At 46.4% G+C, this 23964-nt stretch overlaps 1 protein-coding gene across 1 annotated transcript in view; it reads left to right on the forward strand.

Annotated features, from left to right (window-relative positions):
* FBLN7 (fibulin 7) overlaps window positions 1–23964 on the forward strand; it is a 250444-nt gene that overhangs the window by 198331 nt on the left and 28149 nt on the right. Inside the window, exons 4-6 of the mRNA XM_073672785.1 lie at window positions 5821–5946; window positions 6152–6289; window positions 12676–12813. Coding sequence (XP_073528886.1) covers window positions 5821–5946; window positions 6152–6289; window positions 12676–12813 — 402 coding nt within the window. The remainder of the gene's footprint in view (window positions 1–5820; window positions 5947–6151; window positions 6290–12675; window positions 12814–23964) is intronic.

The following is a 23964-nucleotide window of genomic DNA, read 5'->3' on the forward strand; positions in this document are numbered from 1 at the left end:
GAACTATAACTCCCAGCTTGCCATAGGAGCTCCATAGGCAAAAGGATAATGGTCAACCACGCATCAGGCACTGGCTGCACAATTTCCAGCCAGGTATGTTTGACTCTGAAATGCTGTGCATACTTTAAAAGCTGCATGGGTGATTAATCAGACAGGCGGGTCCCTGGTGGCTTCTCCCCATCTGTTCCCACTGAGTGACAATTTTCTTCCTGCATGTGTACAGGAAGAGACCAGTCAGCAGGGTAGGTGTCACCACCTGGCGCACCCGTGCAACCCGGGCAAGTGCCGGGGCCCTGAACAAGCAGGGGGGCCCACCGTCGGAGGACACCTTCATGCTATGGAGCCCGTGAGTTGGCACCAGGACCCCCCTTGCTTAGTACTTGAAACTGTTTGCAATACTCACCTCTCCCTGTTCCTCTGCAGCTCCGGTCTCTTCCGCGTCTTCTGACTCTGTGACATCTCAGGGAAGAGGGCACGATGACGTCACAACACCGCGTCCTATGTGCTGAGCAGTGTAGATAGCCAGAAGATGCTGAGGAGACCGGACCTGCGGTCAGCGAGGAGAGGTGAGTATTTGATTATTATATTTTATGAATGAAGCATTATATGGGGCCCATTCTGTATGCAGCATTATATGAGGCCCGTGCTGTATGAAGTATTCTATCGGGCCCAATCTGTATGGAGCAATATATGGGGCCCAATACTGAATGGAGCAATATATGGGGCCCATTCATATATCAAATAATGTTCGAAAAACCCATGCTTCACCTGGTGTCTATTATAATTGTCTGCATCTCTGACATCACGCCAATAGCGCTGCAGACAGTCAGTTAGCTGCTGACCTCCGTGACTGACTGACGCACTGTTGACAGGACGTGACATCAAAGCTGCAGACATTGGACCTGGGGAGTGTGGGTAAAGCTCTGTTTGTTTGTTTTTCTTAAAAAACAACATGGGGGAAAAGCTTTTCAAAACCGGAAAAAACATTTTTAGATTTCTCTCCCACTTACATATAAAATCGTTGCGTGCAGTGTGATAAAAAATTACTTTTTTATTTTTGATTACTGGGTTAGTAATGGGGGCGTCTGATAGAGGCCTCTCCATTACTAACACCAGTGGTTGATATCAGGTGTCTTTTTGAACAAATCACAGCTGACATCAACCTCAACTACCATTACTCTGATTGCCACCGCTCCAGGGCACTCTGGAAGAGCAAAGGCAAAGCCTCAGAATTGGCACATCTAATGTGATGTGCCACTTCTGGGGTGGCGGCGGGCTGCTATTTTTAGGCTGGGAAGGGCCTAATAACCAGAGACCTTCCTAACCTGGTAATATCAGCCCCCAGCTGTCTACTTTACCTGTGCTGGTTATCAAAAATAGGGGTACCACATGTCGTTTTATTTTATTTATTTATTAAGTTAAACAAAGATAAATTCCCTTTTGTGCCACATGAAAGACACTAAAGGGTGCAAGTTTATAATATGTAGGGGGTTGTGAAATTATATATCTACAGGACATGTAGCTATTCTATCTATCTATTATCTATATAATATCTTTCTATCATATATCTATATCTTTATATGAGATTGTTTTATTACTTTTGTAAAGTAGCTTTAAGTTACATAGAGTATTATAGTATGTAAAAGATCATGTTAAAAACACATTACATATGTATTGCATAAGAATGTCATACGCGTGCTAGACAAGAAAAAAAAACGTACTTGTCCAACTTTTCAGCATGAACATCAGAGCAATTTTATATACATAGATGTGAGTGAGGCCTTAACGTGATTATCAAGTACTTGAAACTGATCGCTTATCTGTAGAATAGGCTTCCCATCAGCTATATGAAGAGGTTGCAACACTATGGAGAACGCAGCATCCTCTTCACTATCAACGAGACCCAGCTCTGTACGTAAATACCAACTTTACTTGGTCCTGCAGCTAAGAGCAATAAATAGGACTGAACTGTAATACAGGACGCAGCTGTGACTATGTTACAGCTGTTACACTTGTGGCGCCCTGCTGTGCATTGGTGCCACAGATCCTAGAGGGGTGCATAGACGGATTCCTCCACAAGAGGCCCTCATAGCATTCACACACCTCCACCTTCCACCTTAGACCAGCAGAGGGAGCCAGATAGGGATATAAATAAGGAAGGTGGAGCTAGGCAGCTCAGTCTAAAGTCTGCTGCAGTCAGAGAAGTTGCCAGTCCAGCCCAGACTCAGGAAGCTCAGTCAGTGAGCCTAAGGCGTGCCGACGCCATAAGAGCGGTGAAGAGTAGAGAGGCCTACTGCCAGTGTGAAGCCTAGTTAGGGCCCTGAGTGCCGAAGGCAAGTGGAGTAAGCGAGCTACATAGGGGGCAGAGGAGCTTAACCAGCTCACCCCACAAGCATTTACCGGACACCGGGTTCGCGTCTGCAGGGATCTCTACGACCAGCAGAAACTACCGGAATCCCTGGCGAACTACATGTCCCAGGAACACCAAAAGCTGACCGTTATACCAGGGTCAGGAGTCACTGAGGCCCAGGAGACCAGGGAGTGTGAACTCCAACAGAAGGTCCTACCACCAGGTTAGCCGGTGCAAGACAGAGATCAAGTTAGGCCTAGCTCCAGGCAGGTCATAAACTTAACAGGAAAAGGCAAGAAGCAGGAGGCCCCACACCTGCTCACTGAGGAGAGTCCTGAAATGCACCCTTCACCCTACAGTGCCCTGGATCGTGCCTGGAACACCACCAGTAAAGGTACTGAAGTGAACTGTCGTGTGTGTGCCTATTCTTCCTCCGACCCGGCTGGGTCCCCTCTGTCCTGCATCCCTTCTCCTACGCTGCCCTGAGGCCCTGCTCCACCTGTGGGGAGCTGCACCAACTAAGCTGCCTGACCACCGGCCTCAGAGGACGGTAGCAACGCTGGTGAGTCTCACCAGACACCACGGGTGGCGTCACGAACTATCCCCTTTCCCATACACCTTTTCCCCCAATTCCTTGCTTTCTTTTAAGAGTGACCTCAGAGTACAGCCCCGGGAGCCGGCCACCGCGGCATCCCCCACAACTACCAACAAGGCCCGGTCGCCGAGTCGTCCCCATCCCCTGGGCGCATCACACTCACCTCACTTCTTGTAAGCTACAAGTGCACAAAGATATTATACATTCACCACGTGACAAGTGGGCCTGTGTATCTTCAAATGGAAAGGCTGAATTTTAGTCCCTGGACACAGGAATAATGGATCAGCACTCCGCTAGCGTGGTGCAGGTGGAGTAAAATATGCAGAAAGGAAGTAATTCCCGGCACTCACGTGTTCAATGAATAATTGCTCTTTCATTTCAATGCTCCAAAGGACGTTTCAGCCTGTCCCAGGCTTTTTTCAACAAAGTCCTTTGGAGCAATGAAATAAAAGAGCAATTATTCATTGAACACGTGAGTGCCGGGGATTACTTCCTTTCTGAATTTTAGTTCCTGTCCGGCCTTACAGCTAACTAATATTTTTAAGGGTCTAAAAGTGACTCTGTCAGCACAGAATGACTGTTCAAACCCCCTTCTCCACACAGCCAATCATCATCATCCCCCCTTTTTCACACAGTCCATCATCATCGCCCCCTTCTCCGCACAGCCCCTCTTAATCATCCTCCCTTCTCCTCACAGCCCCTCATCATCATCGTCCCCCCCTTCTCCACACAGCCCCTCATCATCATTCTCCCTTCTCCGCACAGCCCTTTCCTCATAATCCCTCCTTCTCCACACAGCCCCTCCTCATAATTTCCCCCTCTTTGCACAGCCTTCCTCATAATTCCCCCTTCTCCGCACAGCCCCTCATCATCATCCCCCTTCTCCACACAGCCCCTCCACATAATTCATTCTCCACATAGCCCCTCATCATCATCATCCCCCCTTCTCCGCACAGCCCCTCATCATCACCCCCTTTCTCTGCACAGCCCCTCATCATCATCCCTCCTTTTCTGCAGAGCCCTTCCTCATAATCGTCCTTCTCCGCACAGCCACCCTTATAATCTCCCCTTCTCCGCACAGCCCTTCCTCATAATCCCATTTTCTACACAGCCCATCATCATTTCCCCCTTCTACACAGAGTCGATCATCATCATCCCCCCTTCTTCACACAACCCATCATCATCATCCCTTCTCTTCACAGTCCCTCATCACTCCTTCTCCGCACAGCCCCTCATCATCATCATCCCCTTCTCCTCACAGCCCCTCATCAAAATCATCGTCCCCCCTTCTCTTCACAGCCCATTTTTATCGTCCCCCATTCTCCGTGCAGCCCCTCTTCATCCCCCTTCTCTGCAGAGCCCCTCCTCATGATCGTCCCTCCTTCTCCGCACAGCCCCTCCTCATAATCTCCCTTTCTCCACACAGCCCATCATCATCATCATCCCTCCTTCTTCACACAGCCCATCATTATCGCCCCCTTCTCCACACAGCCACTCATCGTCATCTCCTTCTCCACACAGCCCCTCCTCCTCATCATTGTCCCCCCTTCTCTACACAGGCCCTCCTCATCATCCCCCTTCTCCACACAGCCCCTCCTCATCATCCCCCCTTCTGTACACAGCCCCTCATCGTCACCTCCTTCTCCACACAGCCCCTCCTCATCATCATAGTCCCCCTTTCTCCACACAGCCCCTCCTCACCATCATCCCCCCTTCTCTGCACAGCCCCTCCTCATCATCATTGTCCTTCCTTCGCCGCACAGCCCACTTCGTCACTGCTGGGGCCTGCGCAGAGGCGCAGAAGATCACTGAATACACTAGTCTATGATTTTCTGCACATGCGCCGTTGGGTCACCGAGACTCGTGGGAGGGAGAGAGGGAGGATCGTGGCGGGATTTTAACGCGCAGGTGCGAGATTGCAGCTCCGCAACAGGACACTGTAATGTGCAGGGGAGGGGGGTTCTATGATAATAGAGAGAAGAGGTGGGGATTCCTTATTGGCCTGGTGCCTGGAGCAATCATTACCAAAAAGGTATAATATTAGATTTCAGAACATCAAAAATATTAATATAAGGCATACAGGTATGAAAAGATTTACATTTCTATCACCTGTATGCCCATATTAATAGGTTAGTTATGTCACAGGGGGTGACAGAATCCCTTTAATGCTAATTCTTAGAGTTCAACCAGTAGCATACTTACCGGTGGGGCAGAAGGGACAGTTGGCCCTGGCCAACTTGCATAGATGGGCCTACCTGGAGCAACCGCCACTCTTAATTGTATCGGCATGCATAGCATTCTTATACAGTTAAATTCTGTGGTAGCACAGGGAGCCATGGTCTTCCTGCCCTATCACTCTACATTCTATAAGCCGCAGGTCGTTTTAGGCCTGTGGACTACAGAATGGCAGGGACACGCACAGGATGTCAGTTTTTTTCTCCTCTGTATGCTGTGATTATTACTGGGTATGGGATGACTCAGGGGCCATTACAAATATATGTGCAGGAACTGAGGGAGCATTATTATACAAGCTGGAATTCAGGGTACATTATAACTATATGTGCAAAACTTTATTACAGTATGTTGGGGGCTCAGGAGGCATTATATGGGTGGGACTTGGGGGCTTTACTATATGTGGGAACCTCAGTGGGTATTATTACTTTTATTAAGACCCTTATGAGCTAAACCCTTAGCTATATCTCTGCATTCAATGTAAGATTATACATGTTCTACAATGGAGAGTATCAGACGCATCAAACTAATAATAACGTGTTTACTTCTAATATTGTTTTGATTGGTGAGGCTGAATAATTTCAGCCTGACCCTGCTGACATCTTTACTAACTTGAAACTGATTTATAGTATTTTTGTTGTAGACATCAGGCCTTGCAGTAGCCAACCCTGTCTAAATGGAGGCACATGTGTGGAAGGAACAAATCAATACAAATGTAACTGTCCTCCAGAATGGAGAGGAACCAACTGCCATATTAAAACACCTACAGGTATAGAACATTTCTGTATTATATTATACTAATATAGGACATGCATTTTGTAGATGTAGAGCATTTTAAAGCTGAATATTAATGATCTGTAGTACTAGACACAGACTAGTAGACTAGAATAGTTTTTGCACTAAGGCAGCCATGGTTTTCTAATCCCACAGAATCCATTTTTAAATATTTTTTTTCTTTCAACTTGTCTGTTTAGCACCATCCGACTCACCAGTAGTCAATGATGCTGCATTAAGTCGCAAAGCCAGCTGCACCAGAGTAGATCACACTCAGCACTGTAGCTGTGATCCTGGCTTCCAGATGAGTGGTACTGCAGAAAATAACTTATGTCAAGGTAAGTAAAACATTTTAAAATATATTTGTAATAAAGAGAGAATTCAGACAAAAAGTGTAGCTGTATACACAGTGTCAGAAGAAAAAATGTATACAATGCATTGTAAAAAAAAAAAATCTGTCAGTAAGATCACCACCCTAAACTGCATTTATGGGCATGCAGGTAAATCCATTGACACCTTTATATCTTCTATCTGTTTCTGCATTACTGAGTAATCAGCATTCTAATTCATATGCAAATGAGGCATTAAGTGCACTGGGCTATAAGTGCACTTAAGAATATTTAAGGAGCTACTACATCTAGAGATTGTTAGCTTCTTTCCTTACCCAACACAAGCCTCTTTAGCTTGATTGTTAGCTCACTGTTGGATTTCCTTGCCTGGCTCCTGAAGCCACACAGACAGTGCTCTATCAATCAAGCTAAACAGGATGGTGCTAGGCAGGAGAACAAGCTCAGGAGGCAGGGGCTCTTTAAGTGCTCTGTAATGTTCAGAACACTTTATGCCTCATTTCAATATAAATTAAAATGTTAATCACTCTGGAATGCAGCAACAGATAGAAGATATACAGGCGTTGATGAATTTGCATTTCAAAGACCTGCATGTGACGCGCCCCCTGGGACATATTTCGTTTTGAGGGGAATACCCGGCACCGGATCAGATGGGGGGGGGGTTGTAGTCTCCGAGCGGCTGTGACCCGGTCCCGTGCCCAGGGCGTCAAGCTCAGGGTTATGTGGCAGTCTTTACTGATGTTATTAAAGTTCGTTGTGTCGACTACGCCACCCGTTGTGATGCGGTCACTGTGGCCGCCGCTGCTGCAGGGTCCGCTGAGGCTGATGGTGGATGCGCAGCTTGGTGGGATAACCCCCAACGGGAGGGGTATAGCCTCAGAGGGGACAGGCGCAGAGGATGGGGGTTGTGGTGGTGCGGTGCAGCCGGTAATGATTACAGACTCGGGTAGTGCAGTTAAGGGTCTTTACTTACTGCAGATGTTCCTGGTCACTCTAGCTCCAAGTGACCTCCCGAGCCGTGCTGCGTCCACCAGGTCCTGGATCCGGCCAACCCCCAAACAAGTCCGGAGCGTGGCCCTGAGCTCTCCCTCTGTCCTTCCTTCAGCCGTCCCCACCAGTGATTCACCTAAATCCAGCTCCCTCGGGCCTTCTGTTGGGCAACCTTTGGCCTCAGGTTCCCTGACCCTCCATGTGGTGTGCCTTCAGGGTGAATGTAGTGGGTGACCGTGACAGACTCTGCCCACGGTCTCCGGTCTCTGGCTGGGGAATGTCTTTACCCCCACCAGCTTGGGTTCCGGTACCCTTCTGCTGACTCCTCACCCGGTGTTCTTATTTGGGTTCTTGGGTCCCTTCTTTGTCCCCCTCTGGGTCTTTCTGTACTCCACTCTCTCACTCTTCAGGCTCAGGTCTGTTCTGCTCCCTTGCTGCAGGCTGACTTCCTCTGCAGCAGACTTACTCTCTGCGTCTGACCCTGATCTTTGATGGTGCCCACCTTATATAGCCCTCTATGTGTGAGCTCAGGTGACCAGCACCCAATGAGCTCCTACCACTACCCAGACTGCTCCCCCTATCTGCCCCTACACTACATGGGATGTTCCTCCCCCCTCCCACTCCAGCCAGGAACAGGCTCGGTCGCACCTGCACATTTCTAAGTGGGAGTGCCGTCGGCCTGCTCCTCTGGAATGGGATGTATGTAGTGCATGCAGTCTATCTGAGCTCAGTTCCACACTCCTTCCTTACCCGGGAGTGGAATATCACACCTCTGGGTTGAGGTGCAATACTCCTGTAGCAGCCGAATCCTCAGGGTGCTACATTCCCCCCTGGTAAATCACAGCACGTCCTCGGGCTGCAAAGACAAAAAACACCAAAACATACAACATTTTATAAACATGTAAAACATATTAAATATTATACGAAATACTATATAAATATATATATAAACTTTTTCAGGTAAACAACATTCTCGTCGTCTCTTTCTCTCTTCTGTTCCTCTGGTCACCGTGCAACTCGTGACCAGGTAGAGTGCGACAGTCTTTTAGAAAAATGGTTTTTCCTATAAAACCGGTAGGGGCGCTTTAGGACGCGCAACTATGTACAGGGAAATTTTGGCCGTTCTCAGTCCCCGGCCAGGTAAAGGGAAAGGGATGGCTGCTCACAGTCCTCAGCCTGGTATGGAAAGGGTTACAGGTAACAGTTCGCTGGTCCCAACGGGGACTATTTTAGCAGCAACAACAGTTCCAGTTTCAGTTTCAGTTCCGATTCACTGTGCCCCGACAGGCAACTATATACAGTCTCCTGCTCTGCCGCACTCAACGGCGTCTGCCTCCTGCTCTTATCTTACGGCTGGTGGTTTCTTCAGACCCGTCCGGGTCCTCTGACTCCTCCCAGATGCGGCACTCTTGGTATTACGGGCGCGGGCGCGGTGGTGGTGGCGCCCGGGTTGCCCAGGGCACCGTTAATACGGCGGCGCCCTGGGTTACCTGGCCTTGCGACCAGGCCGGAGGCTCCGCGGAGGTAGATGGCTCTGCTTTGGATGCGGCGCCCGGAAATGCTAGGCCCTGTGACCAGGCCGGAGGCTCCTCTTCCGGCGCCACGCTCCGGGTCACGATGCGTGACGTCATCGGGGTCGCGACGGCGGCTTCCGGTCGGGGCCTAGTCGGTGGCGATGTCATGGCGGTCTCGGGTACGGCCGGGGGACCTTCGGGCTCTGCGACGGGGAGCTGGGGCAGGTAAGCGGTCTTCCGGTATGGGGTATAGGCATCCCCCTTACCTGCGGCCATGCGTCTCGCTCCCTCTTCTGCGCCGTCTCCGGCCTTGGGTCCTCCCGCGTCATCCGCAGAGGCAGTCGATGTCTTCTTCCAAGGGAGCGGGTTAAGTGGACGGGTTCCAGCTTGCTGGGCCATCTCCCGGCCCCACTCCGCCAGGATCTCCCTCTGCACTCGGGCCATCCTTCCCGCGAGGCCCTCCAGGGCACTCCGCGCGCACTCCCGATCTCGGGGAAGCTGCGCCAGGATCTCCGCTAAGCCTAGCGGGGTTGTTGACTCCAGCAGGCTCCTGACCATCGGGTCGGTGCTGCTCTGCTCTGCTTCCGGCAGGCTCCTGGCCAGCGGGCCGGTGCTGCTCTGCCCTCCTTCCTCGGTCTCTAGCAGACTCCTGGCCAGCGGGCCGGTGCTGTTCTGCTCTCTTTCCATCTCCGGGTGAGCTTTTCTGCTGCTCCTTTCCAGGCTTCCTGCCTCCGGGTGCGCTCGTTCTACACTGCTCCAAGCGACACCCATCTTTGCTCTTTTCTTTCGTCTCCTCCCACTTCGAGGGCGGTCCCGGGGCAACTCGGTGACTGTCAGCTCCAGGGGGAGTTCTTTCACGCTGACAGACACCTCCAGCATCACAGTCTCTGTTGGTGGGGGCGGTTTCCACTTTTGGCGCCATTTTCTGTCCTGGCCCACGATGGGAGGTGGCCTCTCGCCCTCCTTTGGCACGCCCATAATGGCGTCCGCTGCTCTTCCAAGGCGGGAAATCTGCGGTTTTGGCGGGAATCGCTTCCCAGTGGCGGGAAACTCGGCAGATGGCGGGAACAAGCTGGAAATGGCGGACAATCGGCGGGAAACGACTGGTGATGGAGTCCGATGGCGTGGACCCTCCGGAACCGGCGGGAGACTTCTCTCTGAGGTAAACTTGCACTTTTCTTCAGGCACGCAGTACCCGGGTGTTGCGGGCACGTAATCCTGCCGACTACGCCAAAGTTGACGCGCCCCCTGGGACATATTCCGTTTTGAGGGGAATACCCGGCACCGGATCAGATGGGGGGGGGGTTGTAGTCTCCGAGCGGCTGTGACCCGGTCCCGTGCCCAGGGCGTCAAGCTCAGGGTTATGTGGCAGTCTTTACTGATGTTATTAAAGTTCGTTGTGTCGACTACGCCACCCGTTGTGATGCGGTCACTGTGGCCGCCGCTGCTGCAGGGTCCGCTGAGGCTGATGGTGGATGCGCAGCTTGGTGGGATAACCCCCAACGGGAGGGGTATAGCCTCAGAGGGGACAGGCGCAGAGGATGGGGGTTGTGGTGGTGCGGTGCAGCCGGTAATGATTACAGACTCGGGTAGTGCAGTTAAGGGTCTTTACTTACTGCAGATGTTCCTGGTCACTCTAGCTCCAAGTGACCTCCCGAGCCGTGCTGCGTCCACCAGGTCCTGGATCCGGCCAACCCCCAAACAAGTCCGGAGCGTGGCCCTGAGCTCTCCCTCTGTCCTTCCTTCAGCCGTCCCCACCAGTGATTCACCTAAATCCAGCTCCCTCGGGCCTTCTGTTGGGCAACCTTTGGCCTCAGGTTCCCTGACCCTCCATGTGGTGTGCCTTCAGGGTGAATGTAGTGGGTGACCGTGACAGACTCTGCCCACGGTCTCCGGTCTCTGGCTGGGGAATGTCTTTACCCCCACCAGCTTGGGTTCCGGTACCCTTCTGCTGACTCCTCACCCGGTGTTCTTATTTGGGTTCTTGGGTCCCTTCTTTGTCCCCCTCTGGGTCTTTCTGTACTCCACTCTCTCACTCTTCAGGCTCAGGTCTGTTCTGCTCCCTTGCTGCAGGCTGACTTCCTCTGCAGCAGACTTACTCTCTGCGTCTGACCCTGATCTTTGATGGTGCCCACCTTATATAGCCCTCTATGTGTGAGCTCAGGTGACCAGCACCCAATGAGCTCCTACCACTACCCAGACTGCTCCCCCTATCTGCCCCTACACTACATGGGATGTTCCTCCCCCCTCCCACTCCAGCCAGGAACAGGCTCGGTCGCACCTGCACATTTCTAAGTGGGAGTGCCGTCGGCCTGCTCCTCTGGAATGGGATGTATGTAGTGCATGCAGTCTATCTGAGCTCAGTTCCACACTCCTTCCTTACCCGGGAGTGGAATATCACACCTCTGGGTTGAGGTGCAATACTCCTGTAGCAGCCGAATCCTCAGGGTGCTACACATGCCCATATATAGTCATAGTCATAGTTTTTAAGGTTGAAGGAAGACTAAGTCCATCTAGTTCAACCCATAGCCTAACATGTTGATCCAGAGGAAGGCAAAAAACCCCATGTGGCAAACACTAAGCTCCACATTGGGGAAAAAAATTCCTTCCCAACTCCATACGACAATCAGACTAGTTCCCTGGATCAACGCTCTATCAAGGAATCTAGTATATATAACCTGTAATATTATACTTTTCAAGAAAGGCATCCATGCCCTTCTTAAATTTTAATAGTGACTCACTCATTACAACATCATGCGGCAGAGAGTCCCATAGTCTCACTGCTCTTACTGTAAAGAATCCGCGTCTGTGATTATGATTAAACCTTCTTTCCTCCAGACGTAGAAGATGCCCCCTTGTCCCCGTCTCTGGCCTCAGAGTAAAAGGATCAGTAGAAAGGTCTTTGTACTGTCCCCTTATATACTTGTTCATAGTAATAAGATCACCCCTAAGCCTTTGTTTTTCCAAACTAAATAACCCCAAGTGTAATAACCTGTCTTGGTATTGCAGACCCCCCAGTCCTCTAATAACCTTGGTCGCTCTTCTCTGCACCTGCTCTTGTTCAGCTATGTCTTTCTTATACACCAGAGACCAGAACTGTACACAGTATTCTAAGTGTGGTCGCACTAATGACTTGTATAGAGGTAAAATTATGTTCTCCTCATGAACATCTATGCCTCTTTTAATGCATCCCATTATTTTATTTGCCTTTGCAGCAGCTGCCTGACACTGGCCACTAAATGTGAGCTTGTCGTCCACCAATACACCCAGGTCTTTTTCAGTTACAGTTTTGCCCAGTTTGGAGGTCAGAGGTGCAGGGTTGATCTTACTGACAGATTCCCTTTAAAAAGAGAGTCAGTTCTATAGGTTTTGTTGAATAGTGATGTGTGGACATTATAAGCAGTAATGGGGAGGAATATGTTAATACCTCTTCTTAATAAAGCATTATCAAGAGAAGTGGTGGTGCAGGGTACTGAAGTAAATGGAACAAAGCTGCGATGCCCTGCATTGCCACTCCTGTGTACACACTTTGCCGATAATCGAAGCAGAAGAGGCTGCAACACTCCATGAACATTGCGGCTCTCTTAAATACTTGAGTGTTGGGGAAGTGAGGGAAAAAATAATGGCTTATCCTAAGGATTAGGTCATCAATAATCTAATAAAAAAATCCTTAGGTTATCAATATTCTGAACTTGGAAAATAACCTTTAGGTTTAAGCTGTTAGATAAAGTTTGCCTATCATGACATATTGTATGCAAAACACTTGCATTGCAGCTATTTCTTATAGTATAGGTCTGCATACTATAAATTGCAGTGCTGACTGCAGAGATATATAAAGAAGTTTAGCATATCTGAATGTGTATTTTCTTGTAGATGTTAATGAATGTGAAGTGTACAAAGCAAGAGGAATAACCCGGCTTTGTGTACATGCTTGCATTAACACTCCTGGATCTTACCGGTGCTCCTGCCCTGCAGGCTATAAACTCCTTGGTGATGGCAAAAATTGTGAAGGTAAGAGCAGTGCAAATAATGTGTGTGTAAGCATGATTACTGCTATAGCAGGTCAAGAGCCAAAAGCCTAAGCAGAACTAAAATACCCTGTAAAGGGATCCACCAAGGTAAGTGATTGGGTGTGGAGGAGGAGGAGAAAAGAAAAATATACTGTATGGGATAAAAAAAACCCATAAAGATACTAATCTATATTCTAAATTATTTTTAATGCTATTTTAATGCTGAAGTGGCCCCATTCTAAGAAATGCTATTGGACCTTATGGCTTTTTGTCATGCCTGTAATAAGATGCTTTTATAAAGGTCAAATCACTTTAATTGTAGAACAATGTAATGATATCAAAAATGTTTATTAAATTAAATAAAAACATATTTAGTTTCAGTTACAGATGTGCAGTTTTTCCACCATTGTGTATTATTACACTAACATGCAACCATTTCTTTAGATGATGACTAAAAGATTGTAAAGCACCTATCCACAGTATATGCTACCATCTGAAGCTAACTAGATGTAACACAGCCTAAATCTTTACGTTTAGTTGTGGGCTTTCAACATCATATCTGTATTACCCTCTTTGTGTGGGAATGTAGTAGGCTGTCACACACCTATATCAGAGATAGCTGTCAATCCTTGATTAGACTCGCCCATTGAGAAGTCATTCAACGCAGCCCTCAGTGTGAAGGAGCCAGAAAAAAGTCCATGTAAAATATATGCTTGCTCCTTCATCTAACCAGCAAGTGTCCATGCTATTTCACCAGACTTTTGATCAGCTTCTTCACTCTGAGGGCTGCACAGAATTCATTTAATGCCTTCATTAAAGACTACATTCACATGGCAGTATTTTGGTCAGTTTCTCATTTCTCACATCAATATTTGTAAGCCAAAACCAGGAGTGGAACAATCAGAAAAAAAGTATAATAGAAACACGTCACCACTTCTGTATTTTTGAACTGTTCCTGGTTTTAGCTTGCCAATACTGATGTGAAATATTGTCCAAATTCTCCGTTTAGGTGTCCAGTTGTTGTATTTCACTGGTTTGATTTTGATGAGCAGTAATACAGTAGATATTTGTTTGATCAAATTAGCAAATATATCAGGGAAAGGAGTAAACATACACGTACCCCCTGTACCCCCCACATCCCACAGCCAAAAGCGGTATTCGTGTGACTATCAGCTACCGTTTCTTGGACTTTTGGCTAAGATTAGGTGTAATATCTTTGAAAAAGGTGGAAAAGTCCAGGGACTACTTTAGTACAATGATACGATGCACACTGGAATGAAGGAATGGGGGTCTAGTCTGAATGGCTCATATAGTCATCAGGACCATAGGCGGATTATAATGAGGGCAATCTGGGCTACCGCCCGGGGCCCCGGGCCTGCAGGGGGCCCGCGGCTCCAGGCAGGGTGTCTAATGCCGGATTGCCCTCATTATATGTGCGGGCCGCCGCGGCACATACCGGTAGCAGTGGCGGGAGGGTGGGCCTCGGACCGCTCCCCCAGCAGCGGCCGCCACTACTTCTTCATCGGCCGGGCCAGCACTGCAGCAGTTAACTTCCCTGTGCTGGCCCGGCCGCGTCACTGCTAGGAGACACAGCCCTGTGCGCGGCCATGTCTCCTAGCTGTGACGTCACGCAGTGCGCGCCCGGCCTGCACTGCTGCAATGGAGAAGAGCGAGCAGGCAGGAAGAATGGAGTCGAGTAATGGTGAGTCTGTGTGTGTGTGTGTGTGTGTGTATGTATGTATGTATGTATGTATGTATGTGTGTGTGTGTGCAGGCAGATATCATTGTGTGATGTCTGTTTATATGTATTTTTGTGTTTCAAATGTGTTTATGCGTGTATGTATATGTCTGTATATGTTTGTGTGTGTGCGTGACTGCATGCGTGACTGCGAGCGGCCTCCTGCTGAGTATAGTTGGCGCCGTGCGGCCTCCTGCTGTCTCTGGGGGGGGGGCGCCGCGCGGCCTCCCACTATGTATAGATGGCGCCGTGCGGCCTCCCACTATATATAGATGGTGCCGTGCGGCCCCCTGCTGTGTATAGATGGCGCCGTGCGGCCCTCTGCTGTGTATAGATGGCGCCGTGCGGCCCTCTGCTGTGCATAGATGGTGCCGTGCGGCCCTCTGCTGTGTATAGATGGCGCCGTGCGGCCTCCTGCTGTGTATAGATGGCGCCGTGCGGCCTCCTGCTGTGTATAGATGGCGCCGTGCGGCCTCCTGCTGTGTATAGATGGCGCCGTGCGGCCTCCTGCTGTGTATAGATGGCGCCGTGCGGCCCTCTGCTGTGTATAGATGGCGCCGTGCGGCCCTCTGCTGTGTATAGATGGCGCCGTGCGGCCTCCTGCTGTATATAGATGGCGCCGGGCGGCCTCCTGCTGTGTATAGATGGCGCCGTGCGGCCTCCTGCTGTGTATAGATGGCGCCGTGCGGCCTCCTGCTGTGTATAGATGGCGCCATGCGGCCTCCTGCTGTCTCTGGGGGGGGCGCCGTGTGGCCTCCTGCTGTGTATAGATGGCGCCGTGCGGCCTCCTGCTGTGTATAGATGGCTACGTGCGGCCTCCTGCTGTGTATAGATGGCGCCGTGCGGCCTCCTGCTGTGTATAGATGGCGCCGTGCGGCCTCCTGCTGTCTCTGGGGGGGGCGCCGTGCGGCCTACTGCTGTGTATAGATGGCGCCGTGCGGCCTCCTGCTGTGTATAGATGGCTACGTGCGGCCTCCTGCTGAGTATAGATGGCACCGTGCGGCCTCCTGCTGACTCTGGGGGGGGCGCCCTGCGGCCTCCCGCTGTGTATAGATGGCGTTGTGCGGCCTCCTGCTGTGAATAGATGGCGCCATGCGGCCTCCCGCTGTGTATAGATGGCTACGTGCGGCCTCCCGTTGTGTATAGATGGCTATGTGCGGCCTCCCGCTGTGTATAGATGGCTACGTGCGGCCTCCCGCTGTGTATAGATGGCTACGTGCAGCCTCCCGCTGTGTATAGATGGCACCGTGCAGCCTCCCGCTGTGTATAGATGGCTACGTGTGCTCAATATTGAGTCATACAATTAATACAATACAATTAATTGAGTCATTCAATTAATGTAAGGCTATGTGCCCACGATACAGAAATGTTCCGGATTTTTTTTGAGCGTTTCTGCATCTCCCTGGCAGAAAAAACGCATGTGGATTTTACATGCGGATTGGACATGTGGATTGTACATGCGTTTTCCTGCCAGGGACATGCGAATGTGAAGCGTTCTTCACTTGCATTTCCGCATGCGGGTTGACAAGCGCTTTCCAAGCGATTTTAGCATCACTTGGAAAGTGCTTGACAACTTGGTTACACTATATAAATCCATGCAACTGGCATGGATTTATATAGTGTGACCGTAAAAGAATGGTAAAAAAAATATATATACTTACCTTCTGATGGCTTGCCGACGTCAGCGGTCACATGACTAAATGACATCACGGCAGGTCCTTTTCAGACCATTGCGAGCTGCCGGCAAGCCAGGACGCATCGGATAAAGACACCGGGGGCCATCAGAAGGTAAGTATAATGTATATTTTTTATTTTATTCTTTTTTTACAGGTTCTATGGTACCTGGGTCCGGAGGAGAGTCTCCTCTCCTCTAGACCTGGGTACCATCCGCACATTGAAACGCATGGATTCCGCAACTACAGATGCAGGGATGCGGATTCCATGCGTTCTAATGCAAGTCAATGGCGGAGAAAACGCTGCGCTTCCGCAAAATAATTGGTAATGCTGCGGATTTTTCCGCAGCGGAAATTTCCGCAGCATGTACACAGCACATGCGGATTATCATTGGGGAACATGGCAGACCTTCTACCAAGCGTTTTTTAAGCGTTTCTGCAGCGGAATTGCCGCTGCGGAAACGCTTAAAAAGCGCATAGTGGGCACACAGCCTAAAAAAAATATATTATAATTAATATTGTGCCAAATTAATTTCACGTGAACTATCACATGATCTATCACAGGTGATCATGTGACATGTCACGTGATAAATCAGGTAGATTTGTAGACCCAAGGTGCAAAGTGCCCCAGAGAATAGTTGACTGGGGTGCCTAAACTCACTGATTTTGGAACCCCAGCTGAGTTTCATTGCACTTTGGCATGCACCTGACTTTAATTTTTTTTTTAAGCACACTCCCCTTTCTGAATCTTCTGACTAAGATGGGGAATTTTTAAAATACTAGTCAAGGGTCCAGTCAGTTTTGAACTGAAAACATTCTCTAGGCTAGGCCAATCTCTTTATTTTACTAGTCTGGCAGCCTAGGTAGATGGTAAGAGCACGACTAGACTTTCTGTATGCTTTGAAGAAGGGTAATCATCGATCTCCAACCCTTGCTGTAGCCTTCTGGTCTGGAGGGAAGGGGATAGTTTATTGGTGCCCTTCTCTTTTTGGAGTAGGCCCTGTTAAATCCTCACCATTGTGTGATGTTTTTTTATTCTATAGCACTGCCATGTTCTTCAATGCATGGAGTGGAGTGAAAAGTTGGACACAGCTAGTTACACAGGATAGATCAGGAGTGCATTTATAGGTTACAAATACATTTTGGAACTGCTTAGTTTTCCAAGGTCTATTTGTTAAAATGTACTTTTGTTTGTGGGACAATCCCTTTAACTCCTTCATATTGCATTAATAAGACACTATTCTATCAAATAAATATTGCCCTTGCTTTTCCAGATTTGGTAACTTCTTTTATAAAGAAAAACATTTTTACCCATTTTACTGTTTCCATAGTTTTTCAGCAATGTGTCTGTACTGCCAATGCATCTTCTACACAGTAACCAATACCACAAATGTATTAATGCACTAAAAGTTACCAATAGTAAGCAGGAACATCTTGCTCTTTCTGCATAATGATAATGAATATACAGCACCATTGTGTTCAATGATACAGGGTATCTCATTGGTCTCTTCATTTGTAGTGCATGCGTTGTCATGGGGATGTTGATAATGGTATTTTAGAAAATGTTATTTTTTTAGAATTTTCTTAAAGGCATTGGGTAAGGCAAATAAAATTTATTATAAAAAGTATACAATAGTATAAGTATCACACAAATTGCCGTTGGTTAAAAGGAATAAATTAATAATCATATTTCAATATTATAACTTAATAAGGGCATTGTTAAAGACTACATAGGCCTGCCCTTTTTATTTAATAAAAGAGTTGGCAGCCACAGACTATCTAGTGATTTTATTAAATGTAAGTTTGTGTAAATCCCGACAATAAATACTCCTCATGTCCTCCAAAATGGCTAAGCTTTTTATTAAGTCGGGCCCGAACCTCCAGATTGTGGGATCCGAGTATGCATAGCGGGATACCACAACCCCCATGGCTGTTCCCAAAGTGAAAAAGGGAGTTCTCACTCTTTGCACTATACCATTGCTGCCATATATGGTACTTTACTAAGCTTTTACAGTAATATTACAGCGGTTACCATTTCGTGCCAGCTTACTAAAGTATTCAGCGGAGATGGACTAGTGCAAACACTGTGAATCACTGTGGAATCTCAATCTGCATGCTGGAATGCTACAACATGGAAGTTCAGGCCCTCTTGGGGGACATTAGGAACACTTATGAGCTGTTTTGACACTAACTTATACATAATAAAATGACCAGTCTGTGACTGTCAACTCTTTTATTAAATAGAAAAGGCAGTCCAAGTTTGGTTATAGGTACTCTTTAAGTATCAAAAGTATATTTTATTGTCTTACTCCCATGACTAAAGGATAGAAATGAGCAAAACGTTTCAAGGTGAATTGAATTTATCAACATTTTTTCCACAAATTTGGATTCATGAGAATTCAGTATATTTGTGATTTGCAAAGTGGGGGCACGTCGACTGCTATATTTCTGGAATAAAGATGGTAGGAAAGGGTTAAAAATAATACTCACCCCTCCCCATACCTGTTCCACAGCTTCTGGTACTCTTATCACCTCTTGAATCTTTTGTTTTTTTTTTATCTTGTCTTCTTTTAGCTTTCCTATAGCCAGTTCTCCCATTCACTAGGCCCCAGTCATCACATTATGGTGTGGGGCCTAGTGAATGAAAGACCAGGCTGAAAGGAAAATAGAAGATGGATGATGGAAGAAGCCAGAAGATAGTAGAGTCAATGGAAGGACTAGAGGCTGTACTTGTATCTTCCATCATCTATCTCCCTTAGAGCTGGCTTCATTTCACTAGTCCTTTTCATGATTATGTGGGGCCTAGTGCATGAAAGACCTGGCAATAACGAAGATAGAAGAGCTAATGGAAGAACTTGTGTCTGATGGACATGTATTAGGAGAGCCAATGAGAGGTGAGTATAAGATTGATTCAGCTGGGAAAGGGTTAAGAAAAATCTTATACTCACCTCTCTTTGGCTTTCCCGGTACCTGTCCCACAGTTCCCCCTCCTCTCAACGGCTCTTCTATTCGACTCTACTAAAAATGTTATTCCAATTGTAAGCGAAGGTGAACATGAAGCCAATGTTAAATAGTCATTCAAAATTCTTAAATTGGAATGCTCCACTCAACAAAAGTCATTACCAGATGTTACACGCTCCAGTTTCAATTTGTCCATCCTGTAAACAATTATCTGAATCGTATAATTAAATTAATATGAAAAGTTTCCAGATTAGCCTGCCATAGATGATTTCATTAATCTCAGAAAATAATATATAAACTCATAAAGTAAGTATGTGAAATGTGCCTCTGGCTAAAATCATTATTGTGAATTAACATTATTTCTATAATTTTATTACTGTACTTGGCAGATCTACACAATATGTTTACTAGAGATTAAACACTTTCAGTTGTGTTTCCTTTTCCTTTCCTGATTCATATTTGCTAGTATTGTAATTATTAGAGTCCCACCCCAACTTCAACTATGACTTTCACAAAACATTGGATAACAGTTTTAATAGCCATTTTCTGAATATACTTCAATTGGCAGACTTGCGTATCTTCAGGAACTTTGCAAAAGCTGGTTGTATTGCATATGGCCATATTCATGAAACAAGTGGCAATAAGTGTATGGAAACTGTACTTTCAAAAAACTTTGCATAAATCAATAGTACAGTTGAATACAAGAAACTTTGTGATATATCATATCAAGGAAATCAGCCTCCTTCCCCACTTATAGGACATTTCTTTCTGTCCCATCAGTCTCCTGAATTTCTCATTCACTCAAAACAGCTCAAATACATCATACTCAGGCAAGACTGATGGCCAGCTCACTGTGGTATCATGTGATACAGGCCATTATATGTTGTGAAGAGGAGAGGAGGGAGGAGTGAAGAGCAGGGAGAGGAAACAGGCAGAGGGAAACAAAGAACTTTCTAACAATTTATTTACATCACAGCAAAGCACATCACATCCAGACAGCTCAGTGTTGCTGTGTAATTTCCTTTATGTTGCTGCAACTTGTGTATGGGAGAGATCATAGCAGTTAGTCGCCCCCCCACCCCCTGCTCAAAGTGGATTGTAAATTAGAGGTAGAACATGGAGAGGAAAAAACTGGTGAAAAAGCAAGCTACAAGTCAAACTATGGCCTTAAGTAGTGCTATTACTCATGTACACACACAGGACATGTTATTCTGAAAAGTTAATTGAAAGTTACACTTTCAGGTGTAAATAGACCACACCTACCGCTATTCAGAATAGTGTAACCTGGTGTACTCACAATACTAAATGTGTATGTAGTATTTTCTAATCAGAGGGTAAGATTTATTTTAAGTGTGCTTAGACTTATTTAACAGTCATCCCTCTTCATGAGTTGCTTGTATGCAGTATAACCAGTACAAGTATTCTGGCCTAAAAATCATGATTAGTGTTGAGCGAATTTGTTCGGCATTTCAAATTCGGGTTTGTGTTCGGGGCTCCGGCTTGTTCGAGCCACAAAATCGGCTCTGCCCATGAACATCCCTAATTTGCCATGCTGTCACGCAGATGTTATCTGTGTGACAGCGTGGCAAATCAGGGATGTTCATGGGCGGAGCCGATTTTTTGGCGCGAACAAGCCAGAACCCTGCATACAAACCCAAATTTAAAATGCCGAATAAATTCGCTCAACACTAATCATGATGTCCATTTTTCACTCTCATCAGCTGCAAAGAATTAACCCGTTAGTGACCAAGCCAATTTTGTCCTTAATGACCAAGCCAAAATTTATAATTTTACCAGTGTCACTTTATGTGGTAATAACTCTGGAATGCTTCAACGGATCGCACGGATTCTGAGATTGTTTTTTTGTGACATATTGTAATTCATAATAGTGGTAAAATTTGTTCGATATGACTTGCGTTTATTTGTAAAAATATTGGAAATTTGGCAAAAATTTGGAAAATTTCGCAATTTTCAAACTTTTAATTCTTATGCCTTTAAACCAGAGAGTTATGTCACACAAAATAGTTAATAAATAACATTTCCCATATACCTACTTTACATCTGCATGATTTTTGAAACATTATTGTTTTTTGTTGGGAAGTTAAAAGGGTTAAAAGTTGATCAGCAATTTCTCATTTTTCCAACAAAATTTACAAAGCCATTTTTTTAGGGGCCATATCAAATTTGAAGTGACTTTGGGGGGCCTAAATGACAGAAAATACCCAAAAATGAAACCATTCTAAAAACTTCAACCCTCAAAGTCCTCAAAACCACATTCAGGAAGTTTATTAACCCTTCAGGTGCTTCACAGGAACTATAGCTTGTGGAATGAAAAAATGAACATTTTACCTTTTTCCACAAAAATTTATATTTACCCCCAAATTTTTCATTTTCACAAGAGTAACAGGAGAAAATGGACTCTAAAATTTGTTGTGCAATTTCTCCTGAGCATGCTAATACCCCATATCTGGGGTAAAACTACTGTTTGGGTGCATGGCAGGGCTTGGAACGGAAGAAGCACCATTTGACTTTTTGAAAACAGAAATGGCTGGAATCGAGAGCGGATTCCATGTTCCATTTGGAGAGCCCCTGATGTGCCTAAATAGTGAAAACCCCCAAGTAACCCCATTTTAGAAACTAGATCCACAAAGGAAAGTATCTAGATGTGTGGTGAACACCTTGAACTCCCAGGAGCTTCACAGAAGTTTATAACGTAGAGTCGTGAAAATAAAAAAATATATAATTTTTTCCTCAAAAATGTACTTTTAGCCAAACATTTGTTATTTTCACAAAGGTAACAGGAGAAAATTGACCCCAAAATCAGTTTTGAAATTGCTTCTGAGTATGCTGATACCTCATATGTAGGGGAAAACTATTGTTTGGGCGCACAGAAGGGCTCGGAATGGAAGGAGTGACGTTTTGGAATGCAGACTTTGATGGAATGGTCTGTGGGCATCATGTCGCGTTTGGAGAGCCCCTGATGTGCCTAAACAGTGGAAACCCCCTAGAAATTACCCCACTTTGGAAACTAACCCCCTCAAGTATTTTATCCAGGGGTATAGTGAGCATTTTGAATGCACAGGTACTACACAGAATTTGATAACATTAGGTTGTCATATTGAAAATTTTCTTTTTTTTTCACGAAAATGTAGTTTTAGCCCCAAATTTGTAATTTTCACAATGGATAATAGGAGAAAATGGACCCCATAATTATGTTATGCAATTTCTCCCGATTCCAGTGATACCCCATATGTTGTCAAAAACTTCTGTTTGGGCACATGACAAGGCTAGGAAAGGAAAAAGCGACATTTGTCTGGTATAGACAGTGAATGCCATGTTGCATTTGCAGAGCCCCTGACATGCGAAAACAGCAAAAAACCTCCACAGCTGACCCCATTTTGGAAACTAGTCCCGTCAACGAATTCATCTAGGGGTGCAATGAGAATATTTAACCAACAGGTGATTCACAAAACTTTATAACTTCTAGATGTGGGAACAAAAAAATTATTTTTTCCACTAAAATACTGTTTTAGCACCAAATTTATAATTTACATAAGGGGTAATAGGAGAAAATGGACCCCAAAATTTGTTATGCAATTTTTACCGAATACAGTGATACCCCATATGTGGTTGTACACTACGGTTTGAGCACACAGGTTGGATGAGAAGGAACACTAGAACACTACTTGGCTATCAAAACGCAGATTTCGTTTTAATAGATTGTGGGCTTCTTTAGCTGAGCCCCCCAGGAGACCCCATATTGGAAACTTCACTGCCTAAGGAATTCATCTAGGGGTGTAGTGGGTGTAGTGAGTCCTTTGAACCCATAGGTGCCTACTAGGGTTGAGCGAGTATGTTCTGTCCGAGTATGCTCGGGCCGAGCTCCGAGTATTTATAGCTGCTCGGTGATAAGGTTAAATTGCTCCCGTGTGCATGATTTGTGACTGACAGTTTTATTACATGTGAGGAATGTGTAAGAAATAGACATTCCTCACATGTAATAAAGCTGTCAAACAGTTGCAAATCATGCACACGGGAGCGATTCAACCATATCACCGAGCAGCTATAAATACTCGGAGCTTGGCCCGAGCATACTCGGCGAAAGGGTTAATAGAACATACTCGCTCAACACTAGTGCCTACCAGAATTTTATATCACTTAGAAGTGGAATTATGGCATTTTTGTGGTAAAAATGTTATTTTTTTATTTGCAGCAAACTTGTCAGGGACACAGGGGTTAATAGGTTAAACCGGACCCCATAATTTATTGCACAATTTCTCCCAAATGCAGTGATGCCCCATACAGTAAGTTGTCAGAAATTACTGTTAGGCCACACGTCAGGGCTGAGAAAGAAGGCGCACTATTTGGCTTTTGGAGCACAGATTTTGCTAGAATAGTTTGCTGGCGACATTTGCGGAGCCTTAAAGGTGCCAGAACAGCAGAGAAACCCCAAAAGTGACCACATTGTAGAAATTACACCTCTCAATCTACGGCTGCAGTGACTATTTTGTAACATCCATGCCAGGTTTTTTTTCTGGAGAATTGCAAATATGCCAGTTTAGAGCCCATATATTGTGCCCCCATATATTGTAGCGCCCCCATACATTGTGCCCAGCTTGAGTTTCTGGTGACATGCACCCCGTACATGGTAAAGTGCTCTCTCCCCACTACAATAATGCCAAACATGTGTTCTCTTACTATTATTTGGGCACAATGGGACCCTGAAGTAATGGGGCATTTGGATTTGGTAGCGCCGAACTCACTGGATTTTATTTGAGAG

This window comes from Phyllobates terribilis, unplaced genomic scaffold, assembly GCF_046119375.1.
Source record: "Phyllobates terribilis strain yellow unplaced genomic scaffold, ASM4611937v1 Scaffold_3__8_contigs__length_932513732, whole genome shotgun sequence".
NCBI classification, from domain to species: domain Eukaryota; kingdom Metazoa; phylum Chordata; class Amphibia; order Anura; family Dendrobatidae; genus Phyllobates; species Phyllobates terribilis.